This window comes from Falco rusticolus, chromosome 9 (assembly GCF_015220075.1).
Source record: "Falco rusticolus isolate bFalRus1 chromosome 9, bFalRus1.pri, whole genome shotgun sequence".
Lineage (NCBI taxonomy): Eukaryota > Metazoa > Chordata > Aves > Falconiformes > Falconidae > Falco > Falco rusticolus.
The window spans coordinates 40,429,738-40,456,756 of NC_051195.1; the positions used below are offsets into that span (position 1 = coordinate 40,429,738).

A 27,019-nucleotide genomic window follows, 5' to 3' on the forward strand; every position below is an offset into this window, starting at 1 on the left:
CGGCAAGTGCGGCTGAGCCGCGCGGGGCAGGGGCGGGCAGGCGACGCGAGCGCCCATTCGGCGGCGGCTGACAGCTCCCCCTGGCCCCCGCCCCTTAAAGGGGCCACGCCGCCGCCCGGCCCTCCCCCGCCCCCCCTGAGCGGCTCCCGGGGGACGCTAGACCGGCAGGGCGGGCCGCCGTCGGCAGTGCCCTCCAGGCGGTCGTGCTGCCCGCCCCGCCGGCTCGGCGCGGAGAGGCCCCGCCGGTGCTGCACGGCCTTTTTAAGAGGCCGCGGCGCGGCCCGAGGAGGGCCTCGCTCGGCGCTATAAAGGGCGGGCGCGGTGACAGCGGGGGCGCGGCGGAGGTTCCGGTGCAGCCATGGACTTCAACGTGAAGAAACTGGCGTCGGACGCGGGGGTCTTCTTCTCCCGTGCCATGCAGGTGAGGCGGGTTGGGCTGCAGAGCGTCGCTCATGGCAACGGCGCCCGCCTGTGAAGAAGGGCTCGCCCTCCCCCCTCCCCCGGCCGGGCACCCCCGCTGCCCGGGGTCGCCCCTGCGGCTGCCGCCCCCCCGGCCGGGCCCCCCCTTCCCGCTGCCTTCCCCGACGGGCGGGCACGGAGCGCCCTGGGCCGCAGCCCGGGGCCGAGGCCGGAGCGGAGCCGGGCGCTTCATGCCAGCCCGAGGGGGCTGGAGCCAGCCGGGCCCGCCGGCCCGAGCCGCGGTCGCGGCGGCGGCGCTACGGAGGGGCGGCCCTGGGAGGGGTGCTGGGGCAGGGCCCCAGAGAGGCTCCCAGCCCGCGGGACGGCGGGGGGAGGACGTTGCTCGCCCAACAGCCGTTTTCCCTAAAGAAGAGCCGCTGGCGCAGGCGGGTGCAGCAGCCTGTGTCCAGCGCCATCGCGGAGCTGCTCCCGCCAGCCGGGGGCAGGGGCAGAGGTGGCCCTGCGGCGGGCCGGACACCGGGAGGGCGGCCCGCGGCCCTGCCGAGGCACTGGGCAGGCGCTGCCCAGGCTCAGCACGCCGGTCCCGGGGGTACCCCCCAGCTGGAGGCCGGGGCATGGGCGCGCAGCAGACCGGCTGCCCGTGCGGGGCGAGGCGTGTGGCGGCCGGGCCGGGAGAGGGGCAAGGCAGAGCCGGCTGGGATCCTGCCTGAAGAGTGGAGTCCGGCTCTGGGGCTGGGCTGCTGGTTGTACCCGTCACCCGGGGGCTGGGAGCAGCGCTGTCTTGTTCCACGCCTTCTGTGCAGTGGAGTAATTCTGGCTCTTTTAGGAACTGGTCTGCCGTAAACAGTTATCACCTCCTGTAACCATGCCCATGAGTCATATGTTATGAAAAAGAGATATTAACTACAGGTGCAAAATAAGGAGCAGATGGAAAGCTTAAAGATGCTGTTCTCATGCAAATGACCTTGGTAGCAGAGGAAAGGAAGAAATGCTGTAAAGAAATCTTAAGTTTAGAAGCCTTATTGTAAGAATCTGATAAGTAGTTTTTAGCTTCAAGGCGTAGGAAGGAGACAGGCATGGGAACAGTGTCTGCACGTAGTGATTTTAGAGCAAGGAGGCATTTATAAATAGTGTCTTCTGCCTGCTACACCTACTTCACATAATCTCGTATATGAACATTCATATGCCTAATTACAGTAGTAATTTTTTGAAACCAAGTGGGCACTGCTACTTGTGGACAGCATGCAGGTGTTTGTGTAAGGAAGGGAGACTGGAAGGAAATGGATCACTGAGGCTGAAAACCACTTTCCAAAGTCTAATTGCTGGGGGAGCTTGGCCTATTTGGGCTGTTCCAGTAGAGTCCTGCCGCTAGTGTGGGTGAGCACTGCCCCATCTCCATGAGAAGCCACAAATGACTGTTGAGGTCTGCTGTTGGCACTAAGGATTGGGCTTGTAGTGCTCTTTGGCACAGCAGATCTTCTAGGAGGGGAATGAGACCTGCCTAGAATAAACTCGGCTTTCTGTAGCATTGGAGATGCTTTCTTCGGCTCCAGGCATTTAGCAAAGCGATGTTTTACTGGAACTGCAGCGCTGGGAGATAAATGGACTGACCATTATGTGCTGTGGCGCTCAGACAGCGTTAGCTATTGCTGTCTGGCTGAGATGTCTGACCAACACACAAGAGCTTGACTCGGACTGGAAGAAGGGCTGTAGCATTGCTCAGTGAGGGGGAAAGGACACTGAGCACAGTCAGCATGCCACCTCTGGGGTGGCTTCCCTGAGGCTTAGGGCAGGAGCAGTCCTGGTTTGAAACCTGTCAAATACAACCTCATGTCAGTGGTGAATGAAGGCTTTCGGACTAGGCTTGACCTCTCTCATAACAACAACAAAATAACACTCAAAAACCCACTGCTGCCTTTACATGGCTCTTCCTAGCTCAGCCACCAGTTAGCCGGGTGCCTACCTGAGGAGAAGCTAGACAGCTTGAAGCGCTTATTTGCTCCTGGGTGGGCAATCCTGTACCTATCTCCAGCAGGAGCAGGACAGAGGGGCTGTGACAAAAGCTTTGACGTATCTCCCCAAAGCTGTATAAGCAGCAACTATCTTACCAGGCTTGTGCATGCAGCTCCCTGACCAGGCAGTGTCCTGTGGACTTCATGGCATCTCTTATGATCTCCTTCAGAACAGCAAAGCAGGTGGTAGAAGCTGGAGTAGGAAGGTGGTGGTCAGCTCTGCTACCCTGGAAGTGGGGAACAAGCTTCCAGGCTTGGGCAGATACAAGGATATAGAGCTTTTGTAGGATTCAGCATCTCTCTTGCAGATGCCCTGTATTGACACTTGAACTACCACCTGCAGCCATCGGGTTAGTATCCTCGGAGGGGATGCAGCACATAGCCCTTTACAGCTATGGCACCTGCAGACAGACTTCAGACAGGTCATTCCCTTCATCTTCACTGAAGAAGGCTTTTCTTTTTGATCAGCTGTACCTTCCAGTTATCAGTAAGTGGGTTTGATCCCAAACCTCTGCAGGGGAAGTTACGCTAACAGCTCCGGCTTGCCTACAGAACTGGCATCTCTCCTTCCAAAGGCAACACACTGGATGTCTCTGTTCTAGACAGGCTGCAAGCTAGGCTCTCAGAGATGTCTGGAAATAATTGTAGGTGTCTGTCTTTTGTCAGTCTTTATATGAACTGGCTCTGGGTGAAATTGCCCAAGCATAAGTACAGCTTTTGGGTGCTTATTCCATCGATAATCTCATTACTACTAGCAGCTGGAGGTTGACTTCCCCTATCTTGAAGCTCCTGAAGACAGACTCCCCCATCTCCCTGAACTCTGGTGATAAAATAGACTTTTATCTTTAACATCTTTAATAGATAGACTCTCTGCGTGCTGACCTTACTGGGATTGATACCTTGGTTGCTGGATAACTTAAAAGTCAAGAGAACACAAGGCAATTTAAAAGGATTCTGAAGGCAAGTGGTCCAGGACAGGGCATTTTTCCACTTGAAACATGCCTGTGAGTCCATGAAGGCAGTTGTGCTGGGTCCGGCTGAGATGGAGTTACTTTTTCCCACAGCAGCCCTCAGGGTGCTGTGCTTTGCACTGGTAGCTAGAATGGTGTTGATGACACCCACCAGTGTAAGGGCTGCTGCTGAACAGTGCTCACACAACATCAGGGCTGTCTCCCCAGTGTTCCCCCCTCACCAGTGGGCTGGGGGTGAGCAAGATCTTGAGAAGGGACATAGCCAGGACAGCTGACCCAAACTGATCAAAGGGATATTTCACACCATATCATGGCGTGCTTGGCAGGAAAAGCTAAGGGAAAGGATGAGAAAGGGGGAACATTCATTACTTACTATGTTTGTCTTCTGGAGCAACCCCTATGTATACTGAGGCCTGCTTCCCGGGAAGTGTGTTTTGCTTTATTAAACTGCCTTTACCTTGACCCACATGTTGAGGTTTTTCTTCATCTTATTTTCTCCTCCTATGTCCTGCTGAGGTGCAGAGTGATGGAGCAGCTTGGTGGGCATCTGGCATCCAGCCAAGGTCAACCCACCACAGCAGAAATGTTTTGTTGTTTTTTTTCCTCCTAAATGCCTTGCTCATGAGGTAGCCATTAACAGGACAGCTTGGTTTCCTTCTGTCCTCTAGCACAGTTTCACCTGGCTCACAGCCTAGCTCTCCTGGCTCCTGGTGACCAAGTACTTCAAGCATACTCTGTGTCCGGTCCAGAGCTGGTGAAATTCAGGTAGTTTTCAGATGCTGGCTGAGTGGCTATGGCTTCTTTCCTAAGAAACCCTGGCAACCCTGTGTGAGGTGGGAGGTAGATTTGCCTTAACTGATTCTGTTGTGCCTCTGATCACCAAAAGAGCAAATATTACCATAGTCATTCTGGGCTGTTTGGAGGCTTCAGAAAACTCAACAGCCCAAATCTGCTGGCAGGTGCAGGAGGCTATTCCTGGTTTAAGGCTCCTGGCCCTGGTTTGATCTTTGTGATTTAAGGTGGAAAGTCATAAGTAATGTCCAGCTGAAAAAGCTGGGGACCTTGCAAGGGCCTGAACTCTGCCACTAGATTCTCTGCCAGGGGGCTGCAGCTGCCCTGTCAGGGCTCACCACATACAGGCCTGGGACAGCTGGAGGGGAGAGAGATGGGGAAAACCATACAAGCCTGGAAGAGATGTAAGTCAACTCGTGCTGCTTTATGCAAAACAGCTGTGGTGTTGGCATAACTCAGGGGGAGCACTGGGGTTTATTCCCCTCGCTTTTAAGGGAAGAAAGGTGCTAATGCTTTCAGCAAAGAAAACAACATGTGCTATTTTAAAGCCTAAACTTGATGGCCCTAAGTCACTAGGACTATAGGCAGAGCCTCTTCGATATTCTAGCTGCAGTGCAGAGGGACCCTTCCAGCTCAGCACTACTTGCTGACCCTCCTGACATGCCAGTAGTGTCTCTACCAACTGTCTTGAGGAAAGGGGAGTTCTTCCCACAAGCTGTGAATACAGGCAGCTGCCCTAACTGCAGTCAGGCACGGTCTTTTGGGCCTGTTGCCCAAGTGCTGCTGTCCTGGTCTGTCAGCCTGCTTGCCCACATGGGCCCTGATAATGCAGCTAGCATTCCTGCTGGCCAGCCAAGCCTCCCAAAGGAAACCCAATCTTTGGCTGAATTATTGATGCCTTGGAATGCAGCATGACTCTCTTCCTGGAGAGCAAGAGTGGCACTTGACAAAAGGCTGCCTGCATTATTAATCACCTCGTCGGCTTCCCTGCACAAAGACTGGACTGGTGCTCAGCTGGGTCAGCTGCAGGGATGCTTCCTGCAGGGCAGGATCCCCGTGGAGCCTCTCAGCACTGTGACCTGGCATGTTGGTCCCAGGATGCAAATCCTGGAATCAGTTTGGGGCTGGACTGTTGACCCAACCATCATGTTCTAGAAAACAAATAGGAGTAGTTCTGCCACAGTGGGATGGAGGAGCTTTAAGGTTCTCCCCACCATGCCCCCAGGCATTGCAATTGTGTGTGCTCTGCCTGCCCTGACTCTCTCCCAGGTGGATATGTACTAAGCCTGCAGGCCCACTTGATAAAACCAAGTAACGCTCCCATTTGCGGCAGTCTAGGGTATTTGGTGCTGCAGAAGACTGCAATACCTCTAGTCCAGGAACAGCAAAACAGAAAATATTTTTAATCTGTCTTTTTACAGTCAGGAGGCATAAGTGTATGATCAGCTTGTCTGTTCTCCTGCATCTCATGGCCTCACAGTGAAATCTTATGTCTGTTCAATGGGAAGGAAAAATAATGAAATTTCTGTAAGCACTATGAAAACAAATTCCTAGGAAAATCCTTTAGAGGGGAGTTCTGCCTGAAGTGGCTGAGTAGCCAGACTTCACAAACTGCTGTTCTTCTACCCTGCTTTTCACTGAAGACACTGACTTGGGCAGCCAGTTAAGAGGGGATCAGCAGCTGAGACCTGTTGCCACCTGAAAGCTCGGATCTCCATGTGCACCAGACAAGAAAAAGAACCAGCTCATAGGATAAGGCTATGTAACTTACCTGTAATCTCCTTCACTGGCTGTGCTTTCATGAGAAACTTCATATGATCTCACAGCAAGCTGTTCCTGCAAGAGGTGGTCCTGATCTCCGCTGCAGCTGGTGGCACATTCTCAGTAGCGCTGTGAAGTTGGGCGAGTTCTCTGATCCATCTAAAAAGTCATGTTAGAGGTCAAGTTCAGCTGGATCAGCGACTCCCCGTGCACAGACAAGGAGGTAGAAGTGTGCTGCAGAAGTGAAACCTGCAACGAGGTGGTACAAGCTGCCCTGAGGCTGTGCCTTGGTCTGGGTTCTGCAGTGCAGTAACTTCTGGGCAGGGGAATTAACTGTAAATGTAGCTCCCAGCATATGAGCCTCCCGTGCCCTTACACCCACTTCATGACGCTTGTGCCCTGCTTTCCAACACTGAAAGAAAACCTGAATGAGAGATTATTTTCTGGCCTGACCCTTCAGAGCCACAGGCTGTGACTGAGATTCCTGCCCATCCTCCCCTTCTGGCATAGCCCCCAGGCTTGCAGTGATTGTGGTGCACGGGCTCAGTCCTCTTGCAAGACAAATAGCTTTAGTGCTTGACTTGAGATAAAAACTGAGTTTCTGAGTCCTGGCTGCTCCCTGGCCAAGCGCTGTGCAAATGACCCATGTTGTTACACTGCAGTGGGTGAAGGAGGGGTTACAGAAAACGGCTGCAAAGGACAGTGATGCTTGGAGGTGCTGCTTGTGAATATAGCAAAGGACCCCAGAGCTGGGGTGGTTCAAGAGGCTGGCAGCAGCACGGTGGAGATGCTGGAGGGCTTCAGCAGTGATCTGAATGTGCAGCAATGCTACAAGAAACTGGGTTTAGGCTTGACAGCTCCAGGGCAGATGCTGGTGCAGGATGAGTCTAAACTGCAGGAAGAGGAGCTGGACCTGAAAGTGAGATGATATCTCAAAAAAGCTGTCTGGGAAAGGGGGGCGAGAGACTGTTATGCTTGCATCAAAGAGTCTTGGCTTGTTTAAGAAAGCTCTTAAACAGATGACTGAGAATTGGTGCCAAATACCTGGGAAGCCCCAGTTTGCTGCATGGCAGTGACTCAGCCCAGCCTGGCAGTGTCTGAAAACAGCCCTGGGCTTCCAACAGTGACAGAGGAAGAGAGGCTCAGCTGCTCATGCATGTCTGATGGCTGTGTGTGTCCCCCACAGACAATCATAGGCCGTAGGTACAAAGCAGTACCGACACCCTCTCACCTTGAATCCACTGTTAGCTATGTCCAGCAATAGCCAGGGGCCATGGCAAGACTGAGCCGAAACTAAGTGCCAGTAAACAGGGGCTACTGGTGCTGGGGAAGAGACTAGTGAAGCGATCCCTGGGCACACATGGCTGAGACTCCTCTGATCCCACCAGGCTGCAGGAGGGAGTGTGACTGTCCTTGAAGCTGAGTATCTGTCACCACGGACACATCTGACAAAGCAGTTCACCGGCTCTAGCTTGCAAGTTGCCCAAACCAGTTGCTGTGTAAACATACCTGCAGGGTCTGTATATCTCTGACATCTAGTAACTGTTGGTGCAGGGTGGTAACTGGACTCCTAACGGCTGTTTGCCTGCCTTGCAGGCTGGTTATGGGCTTGCTCCTTATCTCCCTCTGTTCCCAGCATTGTACTGGATGAGAATGTAGCTGGGGCTGCTGGGCAGCCACGTGAACAGAGATGCCGGAATGCCTTTCAGGACGGGCAGCAGGCACCAGACTGAGACCCCATGAAGACAGCATCTTGGCCCATCTAGAGCTGAGCTGTGGCAGAGGGGAAGGGAGAAGAGAAGGTACAAGCAGCAGATCATGCAGGGGTTGTATTTCATCCAAGAGTTTTAGCCAGGCTTTAATCTCTTGGTATCTGACTGTACCAGGTATCGTGCAGTACCTCATCCTGATAACCCAACAGTGGTACCAGGGGCCAGCAACAAGGGCTAAGAGGACAACTGCAACCTTTGTAGGACTGCATAGCTGTCTAAAGGGGTCTCTTGGCGTGATCCAACAAGATGCTTGTTCTGTCAAGAGCATGAAATTGTGCTTAAAAATAATGCTTGGTCAACTTCACTGAGAGGAACAAGTGGAAAATGGGGATGGGATGAGAGGGAATGGGCTCTTCTCTCAGAAATACCCCTAGGAAGCAATGGGGGATCTCCAGGCCATCTGACACTGCACTTACTGACTGACAAACCTTGCTTGTCAGATGTCACTGCCTAGTATGAAAACACTGAAGACTTGCATAGCCTGCTTTTCCTTGCTGCTAATTTTAAATTTAAAAGGAAAAATGGAGGGAGGAAGAGTCTGCCAGTATGAATCTGAGTGCTGAGAGAAGTCAGACACCATTGTATTTCTCTCCGTACCCTGCTTCAGAGTGTGTCCTAGAGGAATAGTCACTTGCTGGAAGCATTTTTATCTAAATCGTGAGTTTGAGCCTCCTTAAATCTCAGATGTTCGGTTCCACAGCTCACTGCCAGCCACACAGGAGGTGAGCTGGGAGGCAGTGCTCAGATGCTGTCAGTCTGATGGCTGTCAGAGGGCACTCACAGCCCTTAGGAAAACAATGTGTACATCCTCGTCTAATAAGATGAGAGGAAAGCCTGGCTTGTGCAGTGGTAGTGGTCTTCCTGATCCTGTTGGGTTTGCAGGACAGAGTTGGTTAGAAAGGGGTGAAAGGAGGGTGGCACCTTTCCCTCATGTGGAGGATGTCTGTTGCTCTTCTGCATGAAGTACTGAAAGCCATGTGAACATTTAAATATTCCTCACAATTAGAGTATTTTTGTACCAGACCTTATTAAAAGTTACTTACTCTGGAACACCTTTCAAACCTGGACTCTATTTTTAGCTCAGTGCTAGTTCCACTCTTGGGCAAAAGTTTGCCCTTTTCCATTCAAGGATGCCTGGGAACAAAGAACACCACCTTGAAGGCTTTTTAGCTCTGCTCTAAGATAAATACATGAGACTGAAGAAGCCTCAGTGCCTCTTAATAGCTCTGTAGCACACTGTAACTTTGCTTTAGTAGAACAGACCTTCTAATGACTACCTCCTTCCTGCAGTTTACTGAAGAAAAGTTGGGCCAGGCTGAGAAGACTGAATTAGATGCCCACTTTGAAAACCTTCTGGCCAGGGCAGACTGCACGAAGAACTGGACAGAGAAGATCTTGCGCCAGACTGAAGTTCTGCTACAGCCAAACCCTAGTAAGTCCAGCTTCTAATGCTTTGAGGACAAATACCACTTTGCAGCTCAGTGTTAAAAGACATGCCCTCTGGCAGACAGCCCTGTCGCATTGAGTTTGCGAGGGTTGGAAGAAATGTGTCTGCAGGGCCTGTCCTTCCTTCCCTAAGTAGCTGAGAGGTGAGTGGCTGCTGCCCTGCAGAGCTTGGCTGTGCTCCTGAGGACTGGGGAAGGGACACCTTCTCCTGGTGCTCGTGCTTCCTATCCAGTGCGTTACTCAGGACTGCATGGCATGGGCTACCCCGAATGCCAGTTCTAGGGGTGCCTCCATCCTGTAACCACCAGTGGTATCCCCATTCCAGGTGCCAGAGTAGAAGAATTTCTGTATGAGAAGCTTGACCGGAAGGTGCCTTCCCGCGTCACCAACGGGGAGCTGCTGGCGCAGTACATGACAGAAGCAGCTAATGACTTTGGGCCAGGGACACCTTATGGTAAGTCAGCCTGGCTAATTAAGAAGCCCTGGGAATCTATCCCTTCCTAAGAGAGTATCCCCACTACTGTTTTGTGTTAAGACTCCTGCAGCATGCCTCTGGAATGGGGCAGGGTGGCCAGCCCCCACTGTGGCAACCTGCCTGTTAGTGTGTCAAAGCTGATGCCAGAGAAGGGTCTTCTCTAGCACAGAAGCAAAAGCTCATCTGGAGTAGGAAGTCAGGTCTTACTCCGCAGCAAAGCATGCCCCATGCTGTGGGGAAAAAAGGGGCAGGGGTGGTCCCTGTTCCTGATACAGTCCTCAAGTCTGGCAGAGCTAGAGAAGAGAGATGTGCAGATGCAGGGTAACTAGTGGGACTGGTTACAGGACACAGAAATGATTCTGTGCTATTTCTGTGGCTTTCTAAAGTAGCCCGAACAGGGAGTTGCAGTCAATGGCTTTAGTTTTTTCCAGTTTGAGCGTATTTTTAGTCTAGTGTGCTGTCTAGTTGCATAGAGTTTCTCTAGACCCTAAACATGAGAACCATCCTTTAACTATCCCCTATAAGTGGAGGGTGGAAATCTTTCCACCAGAAAGAGCAGAACAGATTTAGGAAGGTTGCTGCTTGGCTACAAGCCTCAACAGGCCCTTTCCTGACCACACAGGGCATCTTTCTGCTCTTAAATCCTAACAGTTGCCCCTTCCTGGGGTAATTTGGGGCTTCTTTAAGAAGAAGACCTGCACAGAAGCACAGCCTTAACTTCCAGCTGTCCTTGCCTCTGCCATGAGCTTTGTGGCTGCTCTCCAAATCAACAGCTGTTCAATAGCAAGCCCTGTTACAGGCAGAACAGCTGTAACTGCATCTATAGCCAGCACAGCCTCATCAACTTATTTTTTCTGCTCTGATGCTTTGTAATTTGCTGTTCTGTTGCAGTGCCTCTGTTTTAAGAGACAAAGATTGTTCTGCGCAGGCAGGTATAGCACTAAAAGGACATCAGTGAAATAAGTGCGTGAGCAGATAAGATCAAAGCTGCACTGGGAGCAGCTGAGAAGAGGCCTCGAGCTAAAAGCAGGCTGTAGTTCAGACTGAAACTGGTGTGGTGTGGGCATGGGCACCTTGCCCAGGCAGGGTACACTGTGCCTTTGTCGTGTGTGTTGTCCCCCCCCCCGCCCCCCACTGGAGCCTGGCAGCTCTGGTTGAGTTGGCTGAAGCCAACACAATGTCAGTTGGTTTCTCCTGGAGTTGAAGGCTCCTGTTATTGCAGGGAAGACCTTGATAAAAGTTGGAGAGACTCAAAGGCGCTTAGGTGCAGCAGAACGGGACTTCATCCACTCTGCTTCCATCAACTTCCTGACGCCACTGCGCAACTTTCTGGAAGGGGACTGGCGAACCATATCTGTAAGTATGGTCACAGGGAGGGGAAGCTTGTTACACCACCAGAGATGAGGGGGGTTATGGGAGAGGGAAACAGTGCTGGAAGAACTGACTCTCCCTCCCTATGAGAAAGGACTCCATACCTCTCCCCTTAAAGAATGCAAGGATAGAGGAATACCAGTGGTCAGTCTGCTCAGGGTTCCCTCTGGCAGGAAAGGATTGCTAATTGATGTGCATGAGGAAGGTGACTCCTTTCCTAACTCCTGCAGCATAGTGGGCACCACCCACTCGTAGACTGCCCTGTTCCCAGCAGGTTTAGCCTGTATCTCTGCAAGCCAGGCCAAAAACTCTTGCAAATGAGATGAACATTACAGCTGCCTCTGTCTCCCTAGCATTTTTTGCTAAGGAGATAGAATTGGTTCCTAGATGATATTTTGTCCCCTTCCCTCCCCAACAGCTCCTAAGCAGTCTGCTTTTACCCACTTTTCTGTCCCTTCCAGAAAGAGCGGAGGATCCTGCAGAACCGCCGCCTGGATCTGGACGCCTGCAAAGCCAGGTTGAAGAAAGCCAAAGCTGCCGAGGCAAAAGCAGCGGTAACTCTCTCCCTCACTCTCTTCTCTGTCCTTCTGGCCCCAGGGCTTGGCTCACATGAGCAAAAATTAGGCTGCCCCATTATGTCCTGGCTCTGGCAGGCATGGGTGGGGGAATTCCTTGCCTGGTATGCAAGGGAACTGGGAGCAAGAGCCATGCGCCTGTTCCTGAGATGTCCTCCCTTTGGGGAGTTGCTGAAACAAATAGCTCTGAGCTTCCAGAGTCTGGAAAATTCTGCATGACCTAGGCTTCTGCCTCCTGACTGATAGTGGTCACTGGATGATTTGTGCTCGTAACTGGAAGGCTGCATCTTCTGAGGACTTAAGTTTTCCCTGAGGATCTAAAAGCAAGCCAAGAGAGAGCTGAGCTGGGAGGTGCACAAGGGAGAAGCATGCTGGGGCTCTGCAGCAGTCCTGGGCTTTTCAACCAGTTAGGACTCGGTCAGCTCGGTCTTCCCCAGGCAGGAGTGCCACAGGAGCCTGTAAGGGGTGGCCAGGGTCAGACCGGCTACCAAGAGGTCCTTCCTTCAGCCTCTCTAGTTGTTTAGTTTGTGGTGCCGTCTAGTTACAGGCTAGTCTTGCCCTCTGGCTTTGGGGAAATTGCAGCAAGTCATCTAGCAAGGGTCCCAGGTCAGAGCAGTGCAGAAGGGACTGGTAAGCCAGCCAGCGTCACTGTCCGCAGGCCCAAGCAATGGGGACAAGCACTTCCAAGTGCTTGTCTGAGTCTGACAAGGCCCGTCAGCTCGTGGTGCTCCCTGGGCCTGAGTCGTCTCCTGGAGCTTGGCTCTCCCTGGGCAGAGGTGGTGTAGCAGGAGGCAGAGAGGCTGTAGCCAGGCACTGATGGGTTCCCTGGAGGGCCTTGCTGAAGCACACTGCTATCCTGTGGCACTCTGGCTGTTGGCACAAGAACTTGCCGAGTTCTGCTTCCAGCCTGGGGCCTGGAGTTTAACTAGCAAACGTGTGCAATCAGGATAGCCAGGAATCCTTGTCAGCCGGTCTCTGGGATGCACTGGGATACCAGCCTGGAAGCCCTGCCATGAGCCTGTTTTCTAGCCATCTGCTCGGCTGGGCACCTGGCCTTGCAGCTCCATGGGCAGCCAGTTCCCAGGTGGCTTCCCTCTCCTCCAGCTTTAACTGCATACGTGCCGTGTGGAGCAGCTGCGCTAAGTTCAGCAGCCCTCACCAGCAGGTCTAACAAGAGTGTTCAGGCCTGTGTGGGAGAGCCCTGAACAAAAGCAATAGCTGCCCTTTTAAAAAAAGCCTTCTCAGTCAGGTCACCCAGACCCACTGAAGGTAACTTCAGGGATCCCCGATTCCCCTCCTGAAGGGGACAGTGCGCCCTGTCTCAGTGGGAAGGGGTGCCCATCTTAAGCTGAAATCAAATCAGGAATTCAGATACCTCCTGTGCTTCCTCCCTTTCCTCCACCTTCTTTACCTTGCTTCCTACACAAAGTGATCCCAAGGCCTCTCACCTGGACACGGACCCTTGGGTGAGGGACTTTCCTGTAGCTGGAAGACAACAAGCTGGTTTCCTACTGGAACTGCAGGGCTGGGGTGCCCCAGGCAGGATGCGGAGCCAGTCCAGGCTTTCCAAAGTGTTCACCCCAAGCCATGTTTCGGCCACTCTGTTTCTTTGAAACAGAGATCACACAACAGAAGAGCAATCTCAGCTGTTGTTGAAGACATCCACCTCTTACCCAGTTTAGTTTAAAGGTGGGACCCTGGCCGCCTCACAGACTTCTAGAGGATAAGGCACAGGTGGAAGCTCCCAGCACAGCAGGGGGAGAACTGCTGCCTCTGCTCGAGGCTTGTTAGCTTGTCATGAGACCACAGTGTTCCCCTTAACATGCCTGGAGTCCTGTGTCACACCTCTCCATCCAAGCTGGCCTGAAGTATCACACCTCTCCCAGCTCACCACTCTCTTGCTGCTCTCCCCCTCTGTAGTGCGAATTTGTGTTCCCACAGCTTCTGTCTCGTGAGTGACCCTCCAAGTGTGCTGCTGCCCAGACCTGTGAGCTGCTGTTCATGTGTCTGGGCTTGTGCGTTTCCCTCAGACTCCGTGCTTTGTCCTTCCTGTTGATGCTGTTTTGTTTACTAACCTTTTTTGTTTTGTTTCTTTGTAATTTGCTCAGTGTGAGGGAGATGTGAGTATTGACTGTGCTAACAGTGCTGTGATTTTTTTCTTCAACACCTCTCATTGTCTCTTTCCCATTTTAAATGAAAATTCATCTCTCCTGTGTCCCATTGGGACTGGTCCTGGAGCATGTACTGAGCATGGTCAGGGCCGTGGCTGCCTGGGGAAAGTGCCCCACAAGGATGGGAGCATCTGTTGGCTGCCTGCAGCCCCTCTGGAGCATGCATTCTGTTCCATCAATGCTGCTTGCAAGCAGTGCTCAAGAGAGGCAGGGGCTCCTGTAAAGACCCACCCAGGCTCCTCTGGCTGCAGGCAGGAGGTCAGGCTGGGTGGCAAGCCCCTCTCCTGGAAGGGAGGCAGCCCAGAGACAATGACAGGCAGGCTGATATGGTTGTGGTGCTGTTCTGTCCTCCAGGCTCCAGGGCTCTGCTGGTTTTCCCCCATCACAAGAGTGGAAGGGGGAGGGAGGTGGGTCCCTTTTGACCACTGCTTGCAAATACAACTTCTCCACGCACAGGAGTGCAAGAGCAGCTTGCCTACTTCATCCCATGTGCTATGACCAGTCTGGGGACTCCCTGGAGATCAGGGAATGGGAGGAGATGTTTCTCTGGTTGCTCTTGATCTTTTAAAAAAAAAAAAAAGGCATAAGAAGCTATTTCTGTCAAATACCATATCTTTTCTCCCCAGAGGGAGGGGTCAAGCCTAGCTGCTGTGCTGGCCTCATCTCACTGGTACATTTTTGTCCCTATATTCAGGTTTGACTTGTAATAGGAATTGCTCCTCCTTATTCCTTCCTCCAGCCATCCCCAACACTCCTAGATAGTTTAAAAAAAATATCTTCTTGTTGGGACTGCTTCTTCCACACACTGGTCACTTATTCCGGCAGGCTGCTTGGGGCCCAGCAAATCGGGTCAGCACATGTAAGTAGATCTGGGTGAACTGCAAAGAGATTAACCTGGGAGAGAAAACGCGGGCCCTGAGAGGATTAGCAACAAGGCTGGGTTACAGCGGGATTGTGTGCCAGCCTTGCACACCAACCCACTGCGCCATAAAGGCTGGCCAGGAAGATACCCTGAACCATCGCACCAGTGTGCCGGTCCTGATGTCAGCTAGCTCACTGGCTTATTTTGGGTGATGCTACAGCCAAAGGCTGGCCTGGGAGGAGGCCCAGCCTTAGCTTAGCTGAATAGAGACACCTTGTTACGTGATGGTTAGTGAGCTCACACCTGGGGGTGGCGGGGACTGGATCCCTTGCACTCCCAATGATGAAAGACCTCTGGAGTGCTTAAGTCTTCCTGCCGCAGGGCAGAGGTTTAGCTATAGAGAAGGTGGCTTTTCTGACCTCTGGGATGAAAACTCATACGCTGTCTTTGGCAACAGCAAGGCTTTGGGCTAGAGCTAAGCTGTGCCCCTTGCCGAAAAGAGCAGATCTGAGTCTGTTAGGAGGAAATGTGCCCAGATGCTTGGTGAGAGTAAGAACAAGCAGATTTGGTTTTTTTAAAAGGCACTGTGGAAAGGATGCTCTGATGCCAGTAAACATGCCACTTTAAGGACAAGACCCTGTACAGGGACATTTCTAGGACTATAGGCAGGAAGCAAGGGGAAAGAAGGTCCTGCCCACTGGACTGAGCCAACATGACACGAGCAACCTGCTGGCTACAAGGGAACGGGAAATCCCTTTGAGATTGTGCTGTCTCATCTTCGCTCCAGCTGGCCACTGTATGAGCAGATAGCTGTAAGTACAGGCAGAGTTTCTAACAGTAATGCTGTTGGAGTATCGGGTGTGACTGCCTGAGCCAGTCCACCTCCTCTTGCACAAGCCTAGCTTCTACCCGGAGACAGCTTCAGCTTCCACGCACCACTGCCCAGACTGCTGGGAGACCTCCCTCCTGCCATCCCAGAAGAATTTGCTTCCAGCACAGATGGGGGAAAAAAACACTAGTCCCTTCTTCCATCCTTTGCCCAACTGACTCCTATCGACTCTTCTGCATGACTTGTACATGAAACTCTATTCCCCCCACTAGGCTGTGCCTGACTTTCAGGAGACTAGACCTCGTAATTACGTTCTCTCCGCCAGCGCATCAGCGGTAAGATTGCCTCCTCCTAGATGTTGCCTCTCCAATCTCTTTCTGCCCCTCTCTCCACCTGACTTAAACTCAGACCTAGTGCTCTGCTGTTTTCAACATTTTAATGTGACATGGGCTGCCCAGGGTTCCTCTGACTCAACCTTAAGGATACAAATCACCCCTGCAGGGGTGCATGGTCAGAGTCTGGCTCTTTGGCTGCTTGGTTTGCCTTCCAGTTTCCCTGCCAATCCTTTTCCACATTTCTAGTGGGAATCTTCTGACTGGGTTTTTTGTTGCCAGCGGAGCAATTGAAAGGAAAAACCGTCAAAGGTTAGCCTTTCTGGGTGCTTCCAGCTGTACACTGGCAATGTCACACACATGACTGGCTGATCAGTACTGTGGTGTCAGAGCTCAGAGGCTTTGTAGCTGGACAAGAGAAGCAAAGGTGGAGGAATCTCTCTGCCACCCATCCTGTCAGTAACACAGTAGGCTGACAGTGCAGGCTTGCCTATTCTGCACATAGAGAACTTTTTTTTTTTTCCTTTCATCTTGGGGCCTGTCTGTTGGTGGCTGTTATGCAGTCAGATGCACTGGGAACTGGATGAATTGCCCAATGCATCTCAACTGTGTTGCACTGAGTGGCCGTGGTCAAGCAATTGGCTTTCATGCTGTGTTCATGGCTCCCCATTGTGCAATGTCACATTTCTTGTTAAAATGTTGAAAACTGATCATCTTGCTTCCTGAGTAGCGTTCAGAACAACACTGATGCCTGTTAATAGAAATATCTGAGAGTGGAAGGGCTGGAGAGTGGGATCTGTAGACATGAAAAAGGACAGCCCAGCCTTCTAGCAAACAAAACATCATGGAAACAAGGTGGATTTGGTTAATGGGAAACCCATCCCATTTGGAGAAAGAGGTATGTCTGAGCTGGGAGCATCAGTGTTAGTTCCCAGGGGGATCTGTCCTGACCTTCTTGGAGAGTGATGCTGGGATCAGAAATGGCTTTGCACAGTAGCTAGAAAACTATTTCCATAGGTAACAGGCCTGGCCATGAGACTGCTTGGGAAGAAGCTGATACTGGTGATGCTGCAGCAATTGCTCAATTTCCAGCTCTCCTACTGCAGCATCTAGCAGCAAGTCTGAGGCTCTGTCCTCTCCCTTGGAAAAGTCTTTTCCAAGGACAGCGCAATAATGGACTAAAACTGAGCTCTGGAAGAATCAGAGGAGAAAAACTGGGCTTTCCCTGCCTCTGAATAGCTCTGATTAGACCAGCGTATCCTGATGATTCCCCAAGGCTTTCTAAAGCAGACCAGAAGGTAAGCATATGCATAATATGCATCAGCATCTTGCAGAGCGTTCAGATGCTCAGTTGAGTATGTCTAGTCATCACCAAACTACAAGCTGATCTGCTTTTGCTGTATTGCAAAGCTGTTCCTGGGGAGCAGATGCCAAGTAACGTGACAGGAGAAACAGATCTGGGGGGGGGGGGCGGTTAGCCCACAGGTGTCTACCCTGGCACATCTTTGCCTACTTCAGTGGTCCCTCTTCAGAGCTCTGCAAGCAGTGGTGATGATATCAGACAGTTGGCACAGGGCTCTAGGAGACAGACTTGCTCCAGGGATGCAGCCAGCAGTGACCTCGATCACTTAAATCCTGTTTGATGGTTGCGCAGCAGGGCCTCCTAGCAGAAGTGCCTGTAGGAAGCCCGCTGGCCTAGCACAAGCAGTGGCCCTTGTGGCTTCTGAAACTATTTCGAGGTTGCAATCAGCACCTGATGTGCCACCTGAAGTCCAGCTGCACTAGCAGGGGTGACTTGGACAGCAGTTCTCATCTCCAATTAGCAAAGCAGGGGCTGTGCCCAGGCTGCTCCCCAGCTCTGCACAGGCAGGACCACTTTGCAACAAGCTCTCTAATCCCAGCACTCATCCCAAGGGGTCAGGCGCTGCAGCAGGTAGGAGCTCTTCATACTCTTGCTCTGCTTTTCTTCCAGGCCAGAGTCCTTGTGCTACTTTAGTCTTAGCGTGTCCTGGCAGGACAGAGCAGTGGTTGCTGCTTGCTTTGCTGTCGAGCTCCGCTCCTTTCTGGAGGGAGGGATTGCTTATGCCCAGGTAACAACTTCATCTTATAGGTGAGCAAACAGGTCAGCTCTCTCCTGGACCATATGTCCTCAGCAGGGCTCTGATCTGGATTCTAAATTCACGTTGGTTTCTTGAGAGGTGGATAATGTGGTGCTTTTATTTTTTCCCCTTCCATAACAGGAGGGCTTGGATAGAATTAGATCTACCTGGGGACAAGCACTTCCCTCATTTTGTATGACCTGGAGGCCGAGGAGCCACTTCTCCTCTCTCCCACACTGACCTTTTGTTTTTGTGTAAGAATGTGTACATGGGCCGCCTAAGCCTAAATATCCCTTTCTCGCAGACCCTGCCCCTGCCACGCACTGTACTCCTGGGAATGATTCTAAGAAAAACACACTGAGTGCCTTAAAGAGGGCTCCTCTGGCTTGAGCTGGGGTCAAAGACAACGGGGCAGATCTGGGCCTTTTCTGCCCCCTGAGGCACCCAAAATGCTTCTGGCTAGAGCAGCAGGTGTGGGCAAAGCTGACAGCGCCTGAGCACCGTGCGGTCGGAGCTGGGGACCGCACAGCAATGCCAGCAGGAGAGGAGCGAACCTGGCTACAAGTTCACGGGTACCGCGGTGATTACACGGGCCTGAAGCTCCCCTTGCCCCTGGAGCCCTGCTCCAACCCCTGGGGCGTGGGGCCTCGTGGGGCAGCAGCTCAGGCTGGAGCCCGCAAGGAGCCACCTGCCTTCCCGAGCGGGAGCTCCCGGGCCAGGCCGGCGCTGGCATTCCCATGCATGGCCGAAGCTGCCCGGCCTCGTTTGAACCAGTTCCCCGTGTGTGGTAACAAAACACCCGCCTAAAGGTCAGAAAGCAGCGGGCCTTGGCACGCCACATAGGGGTGGCCTGTGAGCAGCAGGGAGCCAGCTACACCAACGCCACCCGAGTAGGAAGAGATGCCGGCCAGGCTACGAACGGTGAGCAGGAGCTGAGCTACGGGAGCTGGAGCAGGCAGGGAGCCAAGGAGCCTGGCGTGTCCACCCCTGCCCCAGCCCCCCACCAGTGCAGCAGCTCCTGCAGGTGCTCCCTGTATTGGCTGGTGAAGCTGTCTCTGCACCCGGGGTACCGCCGCCCACGCGAGGGCAGGTGCCGGTGAGCAAACCTCAACAAGGTTCAGCTGGCAGCGCCGGGGTCTCGGCACAGCATGTTCTCCCTCTGACACCAGGGCCTCCAGCGCCGGGCTCCTGGCGCCTGCAGTGCAAATTCAGCAGTGCTATGGTGAACTCCCCTGATCTGCAGAGGTGCCATCCAAGGGGGAAGCTGAGGCCCTTGGAGGCATCTCCTCTGGTCCCACTGGTGTGCGGTGTTGCTGGCAGGCTGCTGAGCTCCCTGTTCACCCAGGGTGATTTCATGTCAGGGCTGAGGGAGCAGTTGTTTGCTGAGGAAAGGCCAAGCCAAGGACCTCTGGGAAGGATCAATGTGTTTTTCTACCTCTTCTCTCCCTTTCCTGTTGCTGTGTGTGACATTGTTGTCAATTGTTTCATGTCCTGGAGCCAGATCCCAGCGAGCAGCTGGCAGTGTCATGCTGCCCTGAATGTGCCCCATAGCTGAGGAGAGTAGGAAGGAGTAGCGTGATGTTTTGCCTGGCTCAAAGGCAGAATCCAGCCATTGCTTCCTCCTTGCCATAGCTAAACATGCCTAGTAGTAGCACAGACCGGCTGGATGATGGAGCCTTTAACCCGAGCTCCCTGGACCACCGGGTGAGGAACACTGGCATATGGCTTGAGCTCATGGCAGCTCCCAGGCCCCATGCGTTGTGGGCCCAAGCAGCTCACTTGCCTCTCTGCAACCTGAAAAGAAGGGCTGTTCTTCAACACCAGCCCCCACAGGGCTCGGCAAAGTAACTCTTGCTGTTCAGAGGACTCTGCTGCTTCATTCTTTTCTTCCTGGAGCCTACTGAAGCAGTCGCTGTAACAGCCCCGGCAGGGAGCAGAGCCGGCACGCTGCTGGCACTGGTGCCACGGACTGACACTGCCATTGTGAAACTGAGCTCAGGAGCAGGAATGAAGGGAGAGGGCATCGGTCTGGCAGCTGCTGCTGGGTGAAGGGCTAGCCTGTCCCCGGAGTTGGCCTGCTGTGTCCATGGAGCATCCTTGCCAATTGGGGTTAATGCCGAGTGCTTCTTGACGTCTCCAACACTGATCTCCTTTCCTGTTGCTCTGTGGCCCCTACAGCTTTGGAGCGACGAGGTGGAAAAAGTAAGTACTCAGCTGAAACCGTGCTCAAACCCTCTTGGCGTGCAGGTGGTGGTTGGGGCCTGGGGTGCTGTGGACCCTGCCTGTGCGCGTGCAGGGGTGGGTCAGTGGGATGTTGCTGCAGTCAGCCCCAGCCCACGTCATGCAGCTCAGTGCTTCAGCGCGACTCCGACAGTGGCATGGGAAGAGCTGGCCCCATGCTGGACCTGGTGTGAGAGGCTTCCCAGGCAAACCAGGTGTGCATTTGTATGTGATAAAAGGCAACTCTGAGAACCCTGCATGGGTGTCACGGGAGCAGAGGTGACATGCCGTGGTGTGATTCAGCTCTGCTCCTGTGGCAAAGGCCCTGCCTGCTCCGATTCTGCACGTGCCATGCATTAGCCTCTAGTAGCCCCTCGCCTGCTCGTGCCCGAGCAGGAGCTCTGAGCAGAGCAGGAGCAAGGACAGAGGGTTCCCCTGTGAGCAGCCCCAGCTGCTGGAGGGAACGGCTCTGTCAGGAGGGGCAGGGTGGGAGGTTTGGAACTGATGCTGTCTGGGTGACCTGCACTTCCCCTTCTCAGTAGATCCATGGAGGTAAAGCCCCAGATCTTTTTTATTTTCTGGGCTCCGCAAGGGGAGTATGACTTGTCCATAAAGGTGGATGAAGGGCTGCTAGCGGACTAGAGACCAGGGTGAGCTCTGTGTGGAGCTCCAGCATGGTATGGAGCTTCCAGAGACACCTTCTGGGATCCCGTTGCCTTTCATACCTCAAACACCCCCAGCAGGCGTTAGCTTGAAGCCTGCGCTGCAAGGTGGTGGAATGGCATGTTCCTGCATGATAGTAACCTATTACTGCCTTACTCTAAATGCACCATCAGAGCAGACTGGCTGTTTTAGAACCCGCTCATCCTGTACTTTAAATCCTTCAGTCCCTCTCAGCTGTAAGCATGCAAGGCTCTGTTCCTCTACCTTTGGTCTGTCCTGGTTGGGAGACCAAAGTGTGTCGGTAGACTTCGAAGTTCTGTGTGTCTTGGAGAAGCACAGGACTGGAAGGGACCTCCCAGGTCACAGCCTGGTGCTGGCGCTATAGGAAGCTGCATCGTGCAGCTGCTCAGAGCTGGCAGAGGGGCCGGTGGGTGGCATCCCCAGCAGTGCCAAACGGAGCCCGTCTGTCTGTCACAAGTAGCTCTGCTACAACTGGTGTCTCCGCTCAGCTCACCGGGGCAGGAATCTCTGAATGCCTAGTCAGGCATCGCCCTGGTGTTGCCTGTCACGTTCCCCCTTCTCCTTTAAATAATCCCTTTCATACAGAGGATGCAAGAAAACAGATCAGTTGTAGCTTAAAATAGACGAATCTGATTAAAGACAGAGGGTTTCTTTGTTGCAGCGTAGCTGTACACACTACTGGTAGCGCTGTTAGCTGGTGGAAGGTGTAAGGGCCGCAGCAGCTCCTCCAGCTCGCCCTGCCAAGGCTGCGTCCCCTGTGGGTGACCCTGCTCAGGAACACCCACCGCACAGCCCCTGCGCCCAGACTGCCTGGATTGGCCCTCTGGGCTCGGTTCTGTGCCAGAATGATAAGGGCATTCCCAAAGCAGCAAAAGGAACGCTCCCTGGGACGGGTGCCATGCAGCACTGCTGCACCTGGGCAGGCAGCACTCTGGTTGCTGCACCCTTCTGGGGAAGGGACAAGGACACAGAACCTGTATGCCCAGTAAGCTGTAGCTGAGTGGACATTGCTTTTCTGTCTGACTTCTCGGTCACAGGACATCCTAAGAGGGAACTGACACATTCCACTTGACGTTAAGGAATAGTGCGCGCTGGAGAGAACAACCGTGCCTGTTTTACTGCCCCTTTCCCTCTGGCAGCAGGAAGGTAGAGCAGGTGCCAGGGCACCTGACTGCTCCAACGCTTCTGGAGCTCTTCCCTTTGCAAGGATCCGCCGGGGCATTCCAGTACTGCAAAACTGCCCTGGTGTAAATACACCGTTTGGTGGTGGGGGAGAGATGCTCTGTCTGTTTGGTAAAGAGTCTCCAGTATTGGTCTGTCTTTGAATTCCCAACGTGTGCTGCACAGCTGCCTTCTATTAACTGCTGTTTAATTTCTCTTGGCTCAAAATGAGCAACTAGCTTCAAAGGAGAGCCTTGGGTAGGAGCTGGATTGGAATGCTCGTCTCTATTGCAGAGAGATTTAGTTAGCAACAGCAATTTAGTAAATGCTCCCTGGCCTCAGCCCTTGCTCTGTGGTGGTAAAAAGGATACCAGAAGAGTTGTACTTCTGGAGAGAAATTTAGGGAGGTTGTCAACAACATTGCTGTGCCTATAGGCTTAGAAAGAGGGGGTTAAAAGGACAGGTGCTGGCATGGGACTGGCTTTCCACACAGCTCAAGATTAAAAAAGCCTCTCCATCTTCATGTTCTGGTCTTGTGCGAATGGGAGCTTCCTAGCTTGGTGCATCAGTCTTGAGCTGCCATTCCATGACCTGCAACGATCCCATGGAGGATCAGACAGGAATCAAGTTGAAATACAGCCAGAGGCCTCTGGGATCCCAGCCCAGTGTGTCCTGTACCTGATGCTGTGTCACAGGTGCACATGGTCCCACTGAGCCAGGAGCACACTTGTCTCTGTGCCCAAGGGGGGGAAGGTGGAGGAGGTGGGTGTTGCCTGTCCCTAGAGGAAGCAGAACAGGGGTCCTTGCCTGGTGCTGTCTTGAACACCCTGTCCTGTTTCGCAGGCAGAACACGAGCTGAGGCTCACACAGACCGAGTTTGATCGACAGGCAGAGGTGACACGTCTGCTGCTGGAGGGGATCAGCAGCACACATGTGAGTCTTCCTTGGTAACTGGGTGGGCAGGGGCTACAGAGACTCCTGGCTCCTTTCAAGAAGGATGCCGAGAGGATGAGGGAGCCTCACATTGGGAGTAGAGGTGGAAAAGGTCATAAATTTGGATGCTACAGCAGCCTCCTCCCAAGACCTGGAATGCTCAAGCTAAAAACCTAATGAAGCATGTACAGGCAGTGCTACTGTGGCATCTGCAGTTCTGCAGTCCTTAAAATGCTTCCGAGCCAGCAAAAAATTACTGTTCTCTCACTAGAGCTGCAGACTGGCCACATGGGCTTGGCTAGAGCGTCAAGAAATAACCCTTGGGTCTATGCAACATTCCCAAACTTAACAAACTAGTGTTTCCACGCAAACCAGGTAACTCTTTTAAATACTGGCCTGCACAAGTCTGCTTCCCTTGGGGTAGGTAGTAGCTGCAGGAAGAGTTCCTGTGCCTGGCCACCAAGCTCGCAGACCAGCTTATGGGCCTTCTCCCTCCAGGTGAATCACCTTCGCTGTCTCCATGAGTTTGTGGAGTCTCAGACCAACTACTACGCTCAGTGTTACCAGTACATGCTGGACCTGCAAAAGCAACTGGGCAGGTGAGACAAGAGACTGCTTTTAATTCTCTGAGGGTTACTGATCTCATTACCCCCAGTCCAGGCCTCCTTCCCCATCCCACATCATAATGCTGGGTAGAAGTGTTAAGGTCCCCTCCAAGTTCTGGCAGAGCTTCTGAGCTTGCAGAGTGGCGATCCGCCCTGATGGCAGTGCATTTAGAGTGGGCTTTGCCATTGGATTCATCTGGGTTTGATACCTTCATCTCAAAGCTTGATGGCCATGAGAGCTTGAATGTTCCTCTTCTAAATGAGTTAAATCACATGGGAGACAAATTCCTGTTGCCAAGCAGCAGCCTGGGTGTGCTGGGCTGCAGCAGTAACTCACCCTGTGCTGCTGACTGCATGCCCCGCATGGGCAGGACTGTTTTGTCTGTTACCTACCACATCAGCGTGGTGGCCTGACCCAAGAGGGGCTGTTGCTTCTGCGTGATGACTGACTACTCCTGTTCTGTTCTCTTCCATGCTTGCAGCTCCAAAGGAGAAATGTAAGTAAGATGTGGCACACAACTGGCTCTAAGAGCTCTCTGCCTCAGCCAGGCTCTAGAGTCTCTGCACACTTTTTGCAAGGGCCAGAGCTGCGCTCCCTTAGTGCTGCGGCGGGTGTCTACAGACAAATGGGACTGAGCTCCGTTACCATCTGTCTGGAGAGCCCAGAAGCCTGGGAGGCTCCTGTTGTGGCATCCAGTTTAACAGCCATGACTGTCCATTTCCTGAAGAACTAGCAGACTAAAGAGGTAATACATGAGCAGGGCAAGGACGCAGCACAACGGACCCAGTAAAACAGCTGTGGAGCCAACAGCAGCACCCGCCCAGACCCCTCTCCAGTGGCACGCTGCAATCTCTGCCAGTTAGGTGCCAGTCCTGTGACAGGACACTGGAACCGTAACAGATGAGTATTACCTGTTGCGTAGTCTCGGCACTGGAGAACTGAGAACACTTCCCCACTCGAAGGGCAGCATAGGTATATTACAGCTATTAGCCAGAACTCTTGAGCATCATCTCTGCAGTGTAACTACCGAAAGGAAGAGCTCGCTCGTGGGTCCTCATACTAGATCCTTACTGACCTCTGCTTTTTTTTCTCCTGTTTAAGATTTTCAGGCACATTCATAGGCAATGCAGAATCCACATCTCCTCCCCCAGCTGCTACCTCTCCTCCAGCTGTTGCTGCTGCCACACTCCCTGCTGTGCCTACTATTCCAGTTGTGCCCACGATTGTTGGGGTGCCCAGTACCGTGGCAGAGAGCGTACTGAACCCAAATGAAGTCAAGCCTCCTGCCAGTGGGACGCGGAAGGCCAGAGTCCTCTATGACTACGAGGCAGCTGACAGCACTGAGCTGGCACTTCTTGCAGATGAGGTTGGTAGCCTGCCTTCGCTCTGAATCTCACTGTAACTGCCAAGCAGCCTCTTGTGTGCTTAGCAAGGTCTTGGTTACTTTTCCTACTCCTAAAAAACTTGTTTTACGGAACTGCTAATAGGATCTTTTTTTTGACATTAGTATCCACCGAGCTGCAGTAAGCTCGTGCTCAGGGCCTTTTGCTATTTAAGAACGTCACCCCAGTAACTCTTCTTTTCCTAATAATAGAGTGTAGCTCTACCCAGCCAACAAAATACCCCAGTATTTAATATCTTCACTGTGACCCTCCAGATATGGCTACTTATCTGAGAGCAACAGGATAAGCTGCTGGCTGGAGGCTTGGTCTACCCCTGCTGAGGAAAAAAAGGAGAGTCAGCAAGCTGCAAACTCTCTCGTTCACTAGACTGAAATATTGTATTCAGAAGAGATGATATAGCAGTATCGTGCCACCCTGTATGCAAAAATACCTTAGGTCAATTTGGAGAATGAAAAGGCAACAGGGACATCACTGGGCAGATTTCTGTAGATCTTCTATTAAAGCTGCAGAAAGCTCTTGGGAAAGGGTGCAGATGAACTTCAGAAATTACTGTTCTTTCAATACCCATCTGACTGAACTTCCTGGCTCTGTCTGCAGAGTAAGGTCCTGTCTAATGCTGTCTTCTCTCCCCAGATGATCACTGTGTACAGCCTGCCAGGCATGGATCCAGACTGGCTCATAGGGGAAAGAGGGAACCAGAAAGGGAAAGTTCCTGTCACTTACTTGGAACTGTTAAGTTAAATGTTTCCTGGAAGAAGAATGTACACGCAGAATGCACCCCTCATCTCCTGGTACTTCTAATGCGGATTTCTTCATCTGAGACCATTGCTCTCTTCAGGGTTGACACTCCATTGCTAATATGGGAATTGTGGGAAAGAAGTGGTAAAGCTGTTACAGTAAGGTTTTGGGAAAGGGCTGAGGGCACCCAAGACTGAATTCATTAACTCCAGTGCAGCCTGCTTTGAGGTTAGTCTTGATGATGGCACAAGATTCCCCGGTTACTTTTTTCCTACCCGACCCTAGTCTCGTTTATCACAGTGGCTTTCCCAGGGTGAGCAAGCTGTATCCCTCAGCAGCTGCTCACGGAGTTTAAGTTAAATTTCCCTTGTGTCTGGTGTGGGTTAGTGCCTGTCTGCCCCTCCTGTACTCTCTCTTCTTCAGCAGCAGAATTGCCTAAGTCAAACCATCAAGCATTCCAGTGGGGAAGTGTCCCACACAAACCCTCCGACATGTCCTAGCTCTACGGAAAGGAAGGTGAATTTAAGAATTTAGAGCCTGTTAAACCCATCCACCTTGCTTACCTGTGGGAGAACAGTAACGCAAGGCTCTCCAAGAGCTGTGCTTACTATTGTGGTGCCGGATGGCTTCAATCTAGGACTGTCCTCTGAAGCTGGAAGAAAAAGTTCTTTGGGAGGACCAACCTAATAATATAGGGCCTGTATGTTGAAAATCAAACCTCAGTGCAAGGGACCATGCATCTTGCTTGCATTTCCTCTGAGAAACGGCTCTTGGACTGCAAAGAGTTTACAAGCCTTTTTAAAGCTTTGCTCCCTGTATTAATTGCTCAGGCTTTTCTTTCAGTGCGTCTGTTCCAGGCATGTTTTAGCCTGACTCAGTTTTCACCCTAGATCACAAATTTAACTAACGCTTTCCCTCCCATCTCTGCAGTGAACAGACTCAGTGCATCCTAGTACAGAAGCCCCACGTGCTGTAGCTCCAGTAACGAGCTGCTATTGGCCGCGCACATGCTAAACAGTCCAGGCAGCCCGTGATGTGTGTAGTGGTTTAGCTCGAAGGGGGTGCTCAGGTGTGTCTGCCTTTTAATCCTATAATGAGCTTTTTAGCTAGAGCTCACCTGAAGGACTTATGCTGCTGTGTAACTCGCTGGATGGAAAAGAAACTTGCCTGCACCAAACTCTCTGTTCGCGCCCTTCCCCTTGGTATGTCAGAACTAACTTTGCTTGTTTATTGATCTTTTGCACTTTCCCCAACGGTATCGTGACCACTCTAATGTAACAGGGCACTGAGCACCTGTGTATGTAGGGCTCTGTTTTCAGCACTTATTTGCCAATAAACAAACTGCCTGACTTCTTGCCTCAGTGTCTTGTTTGGCTTTGGGGCTAC

General features: G+C 52.5%; 1 protein-coding gene across 7 annotated transcripts; it reads left to right on the forward strand.

Moving 5' to 3' along the window:
• Positions 1-77: 77 nt before the first annotated feature.
• On the forward strand, positions 78-26,988 carry SH3GLB2 (SH3 domain containing GRB2 like, endophilin B2). Of its 7 annotated transcripts, XM_037401196.1 has the most exons (13): positions 78-421; positions 9,019-9,160; positions 9,500-9,628; positions 10,872-11,005; positions 11,482-11,574; positions 13,704-13,715; positions 15,730-15,792; positions 20,067-20,090; positions 22,797-22,886; positions 23,385-23,485; positions 23,974-23,988; positions 24,594-24,858; positions 25,529-26,988. In XM_037401196.1, the coding sequence occupies exons 1-13, from the start codon at positions 359-361 to the stop codon at positions 25,634-25,636; spliced, it is 1,239 nt and encodes a 412-aa protein (XP_037257093.1). In that variant the 5' UTR covers positions 78-358; the 3' UTR covers positions 25,637-26,988. The 7 variants fall into 7 exon arrangements, with proteins under 7 accessions (XP_037257093.1, XP_037257098.1, XP_037257096.1 ...); XM_037401199.1 differs by lacking the exon at positions 23,974-23,988 and having other exon boundaries at positions 83-421; XM_037401197.1 differs by lacking the exon at positions 13,704-13,715 and having other exon boundaries at positions 84-421.
• The last annotated feature ends 31 nt before the right edge of the window (positions 26,989-27,019 follow it).